The following is a 14,313-nucleotide window of genomic DNA, read 5'->3' on the forward strand; positions in this document are numbered from 1 at the left end:
AACAGAAAAGCTCAGGGACAGTGCCTAGAACCTGAGTTCAAGCCCCTCCCCTCAAAAAGAATAAGAGATGAATAAATGTGATATTTATTTCCACATGAATATTACTCATCCCACACCTAAGACTTCACTTGATTTTTGCAGACAAATTATCATTTAAGCCTTATCATCTCTCTTCATCTTTCTTAAACAATAATGTAGCATTATTCACTAAAAATGTGGCTGATGCTACATTTTATATAAAATGAATCAAATTCTTCCTGTTTCTTCTTAAATTGGGAGTCATGTATATGGGTGGTATCTGGCCTGTTAACAGGAGACCTGTGAGTTAAGAATAGTTTTCACTTTTTTTTTTTTTGTCATTCATGGGGCTGAATTCGGCCTGGGCACTGTCCCTCTTCAGCTCAAGGCAAGTGTTCTACCACTTGTGCCACAGCGCCACTTCTGGTTTTCTGGTGGTTTATTTGACATAAGAGTCTCACGGACTTTCCTGCCCGGGTAACTTTGAACTGATCCTCATCCTCAGATCTCAGCCTCCTGAGTAGCTAGGATTACAGGCATGAGCCACTAGCACCCAGCTTAGTTTTCACATTTTGAATAGCTTAAGAAATTTAAGTAATAGTATTGTTTAACATGAAATTTATATAAAATTCAAATTTGTTCACAAACAAAATTCTCTTGAAATATAGCCACAGTGGCTATGTTCAAACCTTATATTTGGATATTTTTATACCATAGTGACAGAGCTGAGTGACTGTGACAGACTGGATATGGCTGTCATCATTGTATATTCAGTTGGACAAACTGCAAATGACAGTGACATGAATATAATTTGGGAACATTTTGAACACAGTGTGTATTGCTATGTGTAAAGTTACAGTATATTCTCAACATATTAAAACAAAAAACTCATATTTAGATTGCTATAATAACAGAATTGCAATCCATAGGCTTGTTGGGGAATTTTTAAATTTTATTTATTTTATTTATTTATTTATTTTGTCAGTTATGGTGCTTGAATTCTGGGCTTAGGCACTGTCCCTGAGCTCTTCAGCTCAAGGAGTACTCTACCACTTGAGCCACAGCACCACTTCTGGGGAATATTATTTTAAATATATGCCAGTATAGCCTTCAGCAAAAAAGCAGCCTTAGGGATAGCACCAAGGTCTGGAGTTCAAGCCTTAGGGCTGATGTGCGCCCGCACATGTGCACGCAGGTGCGCGCCCACACACACACACACACACACACACACACACACACACACACACACTATCTATCTATCTACCTCAATACACTGAGTCTCTTTTTCTCTGTAAGTCTCACGATAGTGGTGTCCTTCTGGTAGTTCAGGAAGTTGTGTTGTAGTGAGTGGAGCATATGAAATATGTCCTCTGTGGTTACCCAGCTAGTCTTCTCAGCAATGTGCAGTCCGAAGAGAATAGGTGTGCTAATCCTCAGTGTAACTGGCACTGAGGCCCTTTTATGGAGCAGTGGCCATACCCAGCTGTCATTAGTTGAGGCCAGGTCCCTGCAGGGTCAGTTGTATCTTTTAGCAAGATTAAGAAGATAAATCTTTGGCAAAGCATATATACCAAAGAACGTATCAGACTCATTTCCCAACACTTTATAGAAAAAGGGACAAAAATAACTACCAAAGCAAAAAAAGGATACGTACATAAAGTAAAAACTACAACTTCCACAATACCAACAAGTGGGATGATAGGGAAAAATAACAAAAAGAGTTAGAAAAATATAAATATAACATAAAGAGGGGAGAATTCTTGTGGAAGTGTCACAGATGAGGCTAGAAACAGCCTCCAGTGGACTCTATGAATGAGAAGAGTCAGAGTTAGAGAAACTATACTTCAAAGGATCAAGAAAAAAAGGACACAGGAATCACAGAAGCTAAAGAGTATTTTAAAAAAATTATACCTGTAATCCCTCTTCAGGAGACTGACATCTGAAGGATCAAAGATTGTAACCAGCTTTGACAAAAAAAGCCTGTGAGACTCCATCTCCAAAATAACCAGCAAAAAGCTGGACTGGAGGTGTGGCTCAAGTGATAAGAGCACCAATTAAGCCAGCAAGTCAAGCAAGTGTGAGGCCCTGAGTTAAAACCCTAGTGCTACAAAAACAAAACAAATTTTATACACACACACACACACACACACACACACACACACACACACACACACACACACACACACACACACACAGAAGGGTAACAGTGAAATGTAGAAAACAGCCTATAGCTCCAACCTTGGTTGGAGCTGGCAGGGAAGGTAAGCCAGGTGGCCCTGGTGACAGACTGACAGACTTAGCTGCAGAATAAGCCCCAAATTATGGCAAAGCCTTAACCTCAGTGCAGTTATTTGTCATTACAGACTACTGAAAGGCAGGTTTGCATTGAAGAAGAAGCATATGCTGTTGCTCTTCATCTCAGAGTCCTACGTCAATGCCTTCTTGACCAGGTCTATTGTCTGGAGACCTGCAAAAAAAGAACTACTGTGGCTCCTGGAGACTTGGGATATTATGCTACAGTGTCTCAATGAGAGACAGCCATTAGACAGATCATGGAGATAGGAGGTTTTGATGTGGACCTGCAGAGAAGGTATAGGAAACTCAGGCAGGAGGACCAAGGGAGAGCTCAATTTTCCCAGCTTCCTTCCTTCTACAAGGTGGCTAACTGCCAGGCAGGATCTGAAAACTTAAGAAGAGGGACTGACTACTTCAGTTACATCCCTGCGGTCTAGAATTCAGAGATCATGGCAGAAATGAATGAAATGGAGACCTAAAGAATGATACACAGAATAAATGAAGCAAAGAGTTAGAGCTTCAAAAAGATAACCAAGATTGACCAATCAAACCAAAACAAATGAAGAGACTCAAATTAACAAAATTACAACAGATGACAGAGTGGATATTACAAACACCCAGGAAATGAAAAGGATCATTAGGAAATGTTTGTACATTCCAATATCCTGGAAAATCTAGAAGAAGTAAATTTCCAGACACATATGACCTACCACAATTGAAACAAATGGATATCACTAACAGACCCATAATAACAGTGAGACTTCATATTTTTTTTTTTTTTTTTTTTGTTGGTCGTGGGGCTTGAACTCTAGGCCTGGGCGCTGTCCCTCAGCTCTTCAGCTCAAGGCGAGCGCTCTACCACTTGAGCTACAGCGCCACTTCCGGTTTTCTGGTGGTTTATTGGAGATAGGAGTCTCATGGTTTCTCCTGCCTGGGCTGGCTTTGAACCGCGATCCTCAGATCTCAGCCTCCTGAGTAGCTAGGATTACAGGCGCGAGCCACCAGCGCCCGGCGAGCCACCAGCGCCCGGCGAGACTTCATTATATATGAAAAGCCAAAGATCAGATGAATTCACTGCTAAATTCTACCAGACCTTAAAAGAACAACTAACATCAATGCTTCTGTAGTTACCCCAGAAAGAAGGGAAGAAGTCAGTATTACCCTGACATTAAACCCGGGTAAGTGTGTAACAAAAAAGACCAATTTCCTTGATTAACACAGAATTCTCAAATCAAATACTTGCAAACATAATACAATACATTAAAAAGATCACACATCATGATCAAGCTGGTTTCATTCCAGGAATGCAAGAACGGTTCAACATATGCAAGTCAGTAAATATACAACATATAAACAGAATAAAGAACAAAAAATCCCATGATAATCTTAAAAGATGTAGAAAGCCTTTGGGAAAGATCCCATGATAATCTTAAAAGATGTAGAAAGCCCTTCAAGATGAAAGCCCTGAACAAGCTAGGAATAGAAAGAAATGCATGTCAACATAATAATGATTATGTATGACAAACCTATAGCCAACAGCATACTAACTGGAAAAAAAGAAAAGAATTTTCTCTGAAGTGAGGAACAAGACAAAGTTGTCCATTCTTTCTATTCTCATTCAATATGTTTGAATTATTAGCCAGATCAATAATGCAAGTGAAAAAAATAATAAGGATACACACAAGAAAGGAAGAAATCAACGTTTTCCTATTTGAAGATGACATCATTATATACTTAAAAGACCCTAAAGAATCCATCAAAATCCTCTTAAAAATAAGTATTGTTCTATAAATCAAGACCAAATACACGGAGAGAAACCTAATCCCACTCACAAAATAATGAAAATTCAAAACTAAATACCAACAAGTAAACTAAATACCAACAAGATTTAGAGGTAAAAGACCTCTAGAATGAATACTATGAAAACAATTAAGAAAGAAAATAAAGATGATGAAGGATGCCAGTGGCTCATGCCTGTAATTCTATCTATTCAGGAGGGTGAGAACCAGAAGATCACAGTTCAAAGCCAGCCTGGGTAGAAAAGTTTATGAGACTCCATCTCCAAAATAACAGAAAAAATGGCAAGCTGAAATCATGCGCAGCTGGCAGAGAATCAGTCAAGTAAACAAGCCAAGCAAGTGTGAGGCCTTGATTTCAAATCCTGGTATTGAGAGAAAAAAACAAAAAGAAAATGATGAAGATACTAGAAGATGAACAGCTTTCCCCATTCATGGATTGGCAGAATACTGGGGAAAGTTATGCTCCCCAAAGCAATCTATATACTCAATGTAATTCCTACCAAAATTTGAGTTATTCTTCACAGAAGTAGAAAAACCAATCTTAAAATCACATGAAAGCATAAAAGCCCCTAAATAGCCAGACCCCCAAAAAAAAGATCCTGAATAAAAAGAATAATTCTGGAGGTTTAACAACACCTGATCTCAAATTATGTCACAAAGCTATAACAACAAAAACCCCAAGCATGTTACTGGAACAAAAAGATACACTGAAATGAATGGAATTAGAAGACTCACAAATAAGCCCACACAACTACAGTTGTCTGATATTTACCAAAGGTACCCAAAACACATTTTAAGACAGCCTCTTCAACAAATGGTGCCAGGAAAACTAAATATCTGTGTGAAAATGACTAAAATTAGACATGTATTTCTCACTCTGCACAAAAATAAATTCAAAGTAGATGATTAGAATTAAGGTAATATCTGAAACTTTGAAACTACTACATAGAAAACAAGAAAAACACATGAAGATATAGGCCTAGATAAGGACCTTATGAATAGGATTCCAATAGCTCAGGAAATAAGAGCAAGAATTGACATATGAGATTGCATCAAGTTAAAAATCTAAGGAGTCCTTAATTCCCATTTCCTACACAAAAAGAAGGAAATGTTTCTCTTTTTCTATTTCTCACTACATTAATCCTGTTATTACTGAAATAAATCTTTGCTAAAACCTTCAAAAAATAAAAATCTGACAAGGGATTAGTATACAGAACATATAAAGAACTCAAAAAAATGAACTAAAAACAATTCTGTCAACAAATAGGCAAATGAACAGTTCTCAGCCAAAGTTCAAATGGCTAACAAATATACAAAGAAATGTCCATCATTCTCTCTCATAAATTAAATGCCAATCAAAATTACATTGAGCTGGATGCTGGTGGTTTACTCTTATAATCCTAGCTATTTAGGAGGCTGAGACCTGGAGGATCATGGTTTGAAGTCAGACCAGGTAGAAAGTCTATGAAACTCTGTCTCCAATTAACCAGGCAAGATGCCAGACTAGAGATATGGTTCAGTGGTAGAACACTAGCTGTGTGAGCAAGAAAACCAAGTGTGAGCCTGAGGGTCTGAGTTCAAGCTCCAATATTGGCACAACAGAAATAAGAAAAAAAATTAAGATTCTATTTTATCCTTGCGGGGCACTAGTGGCTCACATCTGTAATCCTAGTTAATCAGGAGCCTGAGTCTGAAGCTCTTGCTTTGAAGCTAGCCCAGGCAGGAAAGTGAGTAACTCTCTTATCTCTAATTGAGTACCAAAAAGTCGAAAAGTAGAGCTGTGGTTCAAATGGTAGAGCACTATCCTTGAGCAAAAAAAGCTCAATTATAGTGCCCAGGTCCTCAGTTCAAGTCCTAGTAATCACCACACACACATACACACACACACACTCACACACACACACACACACTCACTCACACACACACACACACACTATCTCACCCAAATCAAAAATGACTATCATCAAGAAAATAAATATTGGTAGGGCGGGAGTGATATGGAAAGTACCCATTATATACTGTTTGTGGGAATGTAAATTAGTGCAGTGAACCACTGTGGAACTCCTTAAAAAACTCAGTATGGAACTACTATATGATCCTGCCACACATGATCCTGCCATCCATGCACTATGATCCTGGACATATATACAAAGAAATGTGAGCATACAATAGACACACCTGAAACTTGTGTGTGTGTGCGCGTGTGTGTGTGCGCGCACGCACGCGTGTGTGTGTGTGTGTGTGTGTGTGTGTGTGTGTGTGCATTGTAGCTCTACTCACGATAGCCAAGCAATAGAATGAGCCTAGGTTCCCTTAAACTGCTGAATGGATAATGCACATATATTATGCGTGCATGCACACACACACACACACACACACACACACACACACACACACACACACACACACACAATGAGTTATTATTTGGCCATAAAGAAAGAATTTACTTGCAAGAAAATGGATGTGACTGGAGATCCTCATTTTAAAGAAAATAAGTAATACTTAGGCAAAATTGCATTTTTTTTATTTCAAATGTGAATTTCTACATAAAAAAAAAAAAAAAAGAAATGACATTCAGACTGCCCTTCTGCCCAGAGTGGATCTCTTTTGTTAGCTCTGGCTCCTGGGCCTGCTCTTCACATGCTCAGTGCTGAGGCCCTTCCTCTCACTCTGCTTCATGCCTCTCCACGTCTCTGCTCACTGAGAACTGAGCACATTCTCAATCACTAACCTTGTAGAGCAGCTCCTTTCCAGTTAATTCTAACAAATAAAGTTCACTGCCATTACTTCTGGTTCCGTAGCATGAGGTACATGTTAGTACCTCTAATGCACCACCCTTGTCCCTCTCCACAGTACACACCCAGTGAGTATTCTAATCTGCCATGTACTACCAAGCCAGCAGTAAACTTCACTTATCACAGAGCTTTATCCCTGATCATTTTGGTATCATGGTGGGACATATACCTGAGAGAAACTACTTAAAAAGAGGGAAAATTTATTTGGGCTTAAGCCTTTAGAGGCTTTGGCCTGCGGTTGAGTGGCTGTGGTGAGACAGAGCATCGCAATGGGGGCGCAGGGGAGAGCCAATCTGCTCACTTCATGGTAGCAGTTAACTGAGGGACAGGCAGGGGTCAGGGGACAAGGTGTACTTCTCCAGGGCACCACACAGTGACCCAACTCCCAAACAAGGCCCCATGCCCTAATAACACATCAAGGGACTAATCCATTGATTTGTCGGAACCCTCACTATCCAGTTACTCCCCCAAACCCATCAGCTGATAAGCAGACTCCAAGCACATGATGAGCCTTGGGGGTTGTCTCAGATTTAAATCCTAACAAGCATGTTTTGGTGCTGAGGCTTGAAGCTGTGGCTTCATGCATGCCAAGATGCACTCTGCCAGTGGTTATAGGTTTACTATAATCCTTCCTTCCATCCTTCTTTCCTTCCTTCCTTCCTTCCTTCTTCTTATCTCTTTATTTTCTTTCTCTCTCCTTCCATCCCTCCCTCCCTCTCTCCCTCTCTCCCCTTCCCTCCCCGCCTGCCTCTCTCGTTCTTTTTCTCTTTTCTTCTTTCTTTCTTTCTTTCTTTTCTTCTTTCTTTCTTCCTTCCTTCCTTCCTCTTTCTTTCTTTCTTTCCTTCCTTCCTTCCTTTCTTTCTTTTCTTTTCTTTCTTTTCTTCCTTCCTTCCTCTTTCTTTTCTTTCTTTCTTTCCTTCCTTCATTCCTTTTCTTTCTTTCTTTCTCTTTCTCTCTCTCTCTCTCTCCCTCCCTCCCTCTCTCTCTCCCCCACTCCCTCCCCTCTTTCTCCTTCCTTCCTTCCTGATCCTGGGGCTTGAACTCAGGGCCTGGGCACTGTCCTTGAATTTTTTCTTTTTCTTGAAGCTAGTATTCTACCACTTGAGCCACAGCTCTACTTCTGGAATTTTCTGAATAGTTAGTTTGAGATAAGAGTCTCACAGACTTTACTGCCCAAGATCTCAGCCTCCTGAGTAGCCACAATTACAGGCATGAGCCACCAGCAGCTAACCCGTGTTTCTTTTTTATCTCCCCTCCCTGGGATCATGCTATCTTTTTATAACAATAACCAATACTATTAAAAGATTCATGCTGCATGAAAATGGAGCCTTTGTAGCACCAGGAGCTTTGTAACTGGCTATAAAAGGTCAGTAAATGTTTAATGACAAAGTGAAAAGAGATAAAGACTTATTTGTAAGTCGGGATGCACAGAAACTTAAGGCTTACTTTGTCCAATTCCCTCACTTTTCTATTGCCTAGCTAAATATCTGTAGGATACCCCCTCTTCACCCCCCAGTTTTGGAATGTTACAGATTCTCTTTTACAAAGAACCATAGAGATTTGTTCATCTTTAAAGCAAGAGAGTTAAATTTGGAAAAAAGAGACCAACTTTAGGTTTAACCTTCTCTATTATGTCTCAATAATATAGTAACACTATTTTCATGACTCTATAACCTAAAGGAATCTTCAGAGTTTCAAAAAAGTAAGAGAAATCCTTGTTATGAAAAATTCTACTATGGGATGGGAAGGTGGCCCATGAATGCCTTGCGTGCATGAGGCCCTGGGTTCGATTCCTCAGTACCACATAAGCAGAAAAAAAGCTGGAAGTGGCACTGTGGCTCAAGTGGTAGAGTGCTAGCCTTGAGCTGAAGAGCTGAGGGACAGCTCCCAGACCCAGAGTTCAAGCCCCACGACCAACTGGAAAAAAAAATTCTACTATATAAAGAAACTTTAGAAATTATTCTAAATATTAATCATATGAGGGATAATTTCATTATTATAAATCAGGGAAAGAATGGAAAGAAATGTATGAAATTTAATCAGTCTTATTAGTATGTTAAGATTATTTTGACAACACAAGATAATCATAAACATTTATGAAACATATCATATGATATTCTCCTTTTCTAAGAGAGGCATGAAAATGAAAACCTCTTTACCTTAACGATTCAGATAATGGTGTTAAAGTGCCATCTCCCCTATCTACTACACGAAAGAAATTCAATTGATCTCCTTCTCGGTACACCAAGAATGTAACTTGTTTGTTGCAGGAAGTTTTCTCCCAGACTTCATCTCGACTGGAATCCATATACTCAGCCATCTCCCTAAGTGGATCTTCCATAGGAACTATAAATGGAAAATGATAAACAAGCTTTCAATATACACTAACTTTTCTGCATCTTGGTATACTAACAGGATATAATGCTCTGAGTTTAACATCTTGCACATATAGTACATATACCCTACATTGTATAATTATGAAGGAAAATACACCATTATGTTGCTATGCCCACAGACAAAGCTTTACCATGAGGCTTTTTTTCTTCTCAGTGCCAGTAGAGTCTTTATGTTTGTTGATTCTCTGGCATTATTATTTGTGGTCATTTTCACATGTTTTCTCTATTTTCAAATATTGGTCCAACGATCAAAATTGAAAAGCACATAGACCCCACTTGTTTTAGGTTGAAAATAAACACACAACATATACACACAAAATTGGGAGATATATATAAGAAATCCGAAGCAAGTGGTAAAGCATTCTGTTTAGCATGCCCAAGGCTATGGATTTCATTCCCAGCAGGAAAAAAAAAAGATGGGAAAGCAAGAGAGCCTTTTCATTTCTTCTGGTTTTATATAACAATTGCTTTGAGTCTAAGATGTTTCAGAATGTGAGGAGGGCACTTAGTGCACAAACACTGAGAAGTGTGAGCAAGAGCCCTGTTTCCTGCAGGGCTCCTCCAGGAGCTGCAGCAATTCTGGTCAGTGTACGTGTGCTATGTGATAGCACATACAAGAGAACACCACTTTCAGAGAACCCCACAACAGGGAAGTTTTCTCTAGTGTATGCAAAATAGATCAAAGGAAAAGCCTTTTGAAGTGTATCAGAAAAAAGATGGAACTCAGCCTATTTTCTCATGAGAACTATGAGGCCTTGGGTTATAATTTGCATGAGGGAAGCAAGTGTGCAGTGGAGACAGCAGTTAACCCTCCGTTTTCTGGTCCGTGAAGGCTCACACAAATCTGAAGACCTTCCCAAGAATGAGGTCTCCAGAGCAGGATGCTCTGAGTTCATGTGACACACCTGAACAAAGGCCAATGAAAACAACACGGTCCTCTTACTGTGCTGCCCAAGCCACCTTTTCTAGGATATTCTAATATCCTACTTTCATACACATTATCATCCCATTTACTTCCTGCATAACATTTAGAACCGCAATTATTATAACCGTAATTATCAATTATTTTTTCACATTTATTAGAGGCAGTGTCATAAAATGGGGTCACCATCTTCCACCCTGTACATAGTAGACAAATTCAACATCCAGAAGATGTTTACTGTGCATTTGTTGAATGAATGAATGAACTACCCACATTATTAGAAGAGTGCCAAGGACATGAAAATATCCAAAAAAGCCAAATGTATCACAAATCAAGTAAATAGGCAATTTTGGAATTTTCTACTTCAATTATTTTAGGTATTGAAGACTCAGCAAAATTTTCAAAAATGATATAAAGCTGGATACCAGTGGGTCATACCTATAATCCTAGCTGATCAAGATCTCAATCTGAAGACTGTAGTTCAAAGTCAGCCCAGGCAGACAAATCCTATAGATTCTTATGTCCAATTAATCAGGAAAAAAACAGAAGTTGCTCGAATGGTAGAGTGAAAACTATGAGCAAAAAAGCTGAGCAAGAACATGAAGCCCAGAGTTCAAACCACAGTACTGGAGGAAAAAACAAAAAGATGAGAACCCAAATACAATAACAATTATACCATGTCACTCCATTTTTCTTCCATATACTGATGATGTTTATTTTTAATTCTTATTGGACTCAATATGGAAACATGATATTTTTCTGGAATGTATTTTAGAATTATGCCTTATATATTTGAAGTTTAAAGAACAATGCCTAAAAAGAAAAGAAATAACCAATGCTTTAAGGCGTTAGAGGTGTGTCTTAGGTGGTAGAGTATTAGCCAAGCCAGTGAAAGTGGCAGATCAACAGCCCTGGTCTCAAACAAAGAAAAAAGACAAAAAACAAACAATGCCTACAACAATCAAAGGCTTAACCACCAAAAGGGAGCTTGACTATAACCACAGGCTATAATAAACACTGACTTGAACATTACTTTGTCAATTTGTTGTCAAACTTCTTGAAAAATATAATTGTTCTGCTTTAATATATGCCTACCTTTTCTGGTATTTATAGGTCCACCACGCATAGCCAAAACCAGCTTCAAGGTACAACCCTCGGAAATGCTGTGCACAATTAATACAAAAACTATTATCATCACAATGTATTCAGCATTAAAGGAAACACTACTGGCTGGTTTATTAGGCATAGCACCTACTCTCTAAAATATAAAAAGATACAGAAATATGAAGAAACATGAGATGCTAATGCATTTACTTATATACATAACTAAAAGGTTAAGAAGTTCTCATAAAGTATAACTATTATGTGAAATCTCAGCCAAAGGTACTGGCAAGGACCTCTGTGATTGTGTGGCTGAGCCTCTTCATTCCACATAGAAGGAAAAGGAGACCTAGGAAAAAGAAGAGGCTTGCCCAACATCCAGAGTTTTAGAAACAGGAGATGTGTTCAATATAATAATAATAATAATAATAATAATAATAATAATAATAATAATAATAATAATAATAATAATAATAGAAATCAACAAATCTAACAAGTCTCCTGACTCCCATTGCTTTCTCTCTAGTCCACATCACTTCTCACTCTTCTGCTCTTTTTTCTTCAGTTTAATGAATTTTGTGAGGGGAAAGAGAAAGATCAGAGGTAGAAAGTATTTTTTGTAATCAATGGTTCATGCAGTATCTCTTACTAACAGGAGATTTTAATACATATTGGTGGAAGACTGTTCTCTCATATCTAAAATGAAAATAAAAGGAACATAGTAGACCAATATTCAAAGACAGAAGCAAAAAAGGCAAGACATTAATAGGAAGACAAAAAGGCAGAGCAAAAACCATTTTGTACACACACAAAAAATGAAAAGGTAAAATATAATTATCAAAGGACAAAGATCACAGGAAGATGGGGTGCCGGGACAACACATCTACAGTTCAGAATTTGTAATGAAATCTAGGACCAGAGGTATTTAGGAGGCATGTTCTAAGGATATGGAGTCCATATAGTAACTAATATGAAGTTACACTCACTTGTAATCATTCAAGCAATACTCATCTTCAAGTTCCATGTTATTCCAAATTAAGTGCTGCTGACAGATGGGAATACCTTAGGGGAAGGTAATAAAAATGTTTTTAAAAATTCAATTAGCATCTCCAACATGATACAAAGCTTATTTCATTAAATAACTAAGTACATGTTTGAATTAAACACACTTCTAAAATGAATGCTATGTGCTAAAATGTACAGAATCATAGAAATTTTGTTCATTTGCTTTTTAAGAGTATGTTTCAGTAACTCCAACCCTAAAAAATGTGTAATTTGGGTAAAAAAACTGTAAACTTACTAAAAACAAAACAGTCCTGAAGAGTTTGAGATGCAAGGTCTAGAAGACAGTGCTGTAGGGCACTATTTGCATTTAGTTATCAGTGTTGAAACTATATTATGGCTAATTTTCAATGCTAGAAATACCTGTCTAGAAGCTATGCCTTCAAATTTTGTGTTTTAAGAAATACAAACTCAGATTCTAGATTTTAACACAAGAATTTTTTTAATCAATTGCACTTTTGAAACTCCTCTCCTTTTGGGGTTTTATTAGTCAGGAAGTGATCATTATCTATTTATTAGGAAATGGAATGGATATAGACTTATGAATAACCTTTTCAAATGTCTCCATACTGCCTTCTCTGCTTTTCTTTATAACACTATAAGTAAGCAGTCAGAGTACCAATAGTATGTATTACCTTTTTACAACTATAAGCACTGCTATATGCACTTGGCTTATGTTACAATTTAATTTTACAATTTCACTCCAATAACCTGTGAGGTGAACATAAACAGAATCCTCATTCACAGGAGTGACACCAGAGAAGTTACATAACAGAGTCTATGTGGTGGGTTAGAGGAGTGATTACCTCCCCTGCCCGCCACCCCCTGCCCCCCAAAAAACAAAACCTATTTGGTGAACCATATCTGGGAATCACTCTCCATAAGGCAAAAGCAGCTGTCTGAAGGTTGTATTTTACTAGCGCCAGCTGATAGTTAAAGATCATCATGGACTGCCAAAGGATTTGAAGGCTGAGCACAGACAGACAGACAGACAGACACACACACACAGACACACACACACAGAGAGCACACAATTTCCCAAGTGGAATAGTCCACTTTTTTTTGCTTCATTAAAAAACAATGTAAGGGGCTGGGAAGGTGGCTCAGTGGTACAGTGCTTGCCTCACATGCATGAGGCCCTGGGTTCAATTCCTCAGCACCACATTAAATAGATAAAAAACCGGAAGTGGCGCTATGATTCAAGTGGTAGGGCACTAGCCTTGACCTGAAGAGCTGAGAGACAGCACCCAGACCCAGAGTTCAGCCCCCACGATCGACAAAAAGCAAAAACAAACAAACAAACAACAAAACAATGTAAGCTGGGCACCTGTGGCTCACTCCTGTAATCCTAGTTACTCAGGAGGCTGAGATTGAGGATCGAGGTTCAAAGCCAGCCCAGGGCAGGGACGTCTGAGAGACTCTTTATCTCCAATAAACCACCAAAAAACCGGAAGAGGTGCTATGGCTCAAGTGGTAGAGCACTCCCTTTGAGCTAAAGAGCTCAGGGACAGCGTCCAGACCCAGAGTTCAAGCCCCACGACTGACTCCCCTGCTGTCCCTCAGCTCTTCAGCTCAAGGCAAGCGCTCTACCACTTGAGCCACGGCGCCACTTCCGGTTTTCTAGTAGTTTATTGGAGATAAGAGTCTCATGGTCTTTCCTGCCCGGGCTGGCTTTGAACCGCGATCCTCACTCAGATCTCAGCTTTCAGAGTAGCTAGGATTACAGGTGTGAGCCACCCGCGCCCAGCTGTAAAGTGTTTTTATATTAAAAAACTAAATTCATCAAGGTCATGTTTTCAAACTTACAGGACTTCATTAGCATAAGTAGATAAAGCAATATAGTTAAATAACTGTGTTTACAGTTAGTAAACACTGCAAAGTATTTGTAATGGAGACGTTAGAGATGTACTGAAGAGTAAGAACAC

The 14,313-nt window shown here is 38.7% G+C and overlaps 1 protein-coding gene across 4 annotated transcripts in view; it reads right to left on the reverse strand.

Annotated features, from left to right (window-relative positions):
• Zfand4 (zinc finger AN1-type containing 4) overlaps window positions 1-14,313 on the reverse strand; it is a 49,837-nt gene that overhangs the window by 18,144 nt on the left and 17,380 nt on the right. For all 4 annotated transcript variants that reach the window (XM_070020888.1, XM_070020887.1, XM_070020886.1 and 1 more), the window contains exons 4-6: window positions 12,313-12,388; window positions 11,321-11,388; window positions 9,067-9,253 (exon numbers count right to left, since the gene is read on the reverse strand). In XM_070020888.1, coding sequence (XP_069876989.1) covers window positions 9,067-9,253; window positions 11,321-11,388; window positions 12,313-12,388 — 331 coding nt within the window. The remainder of the gene's footprint in view (window positions 1-9,066; window positions 9,254-11,320; window positions 11,389-12,312; window positions 12,389-14,313) is intronic.

This window comes from Dipodomys merriami, unplaced genomic scaffold (genome assembly GCF_024711535.1).
Source record: "Dipodomys merriami isolate MVZ:Mamm:240054 unplaced genomic scaffold, mDipMer1.0.p SCAF_14, whole genome shotgun sequence".
Classification (NCBI taxonomy): Eukaryota; Metazoa; Chordata; class Mammalia; order Rodentia; family Heteromyidae; genus Dipodomys; species Dipodomys merriami.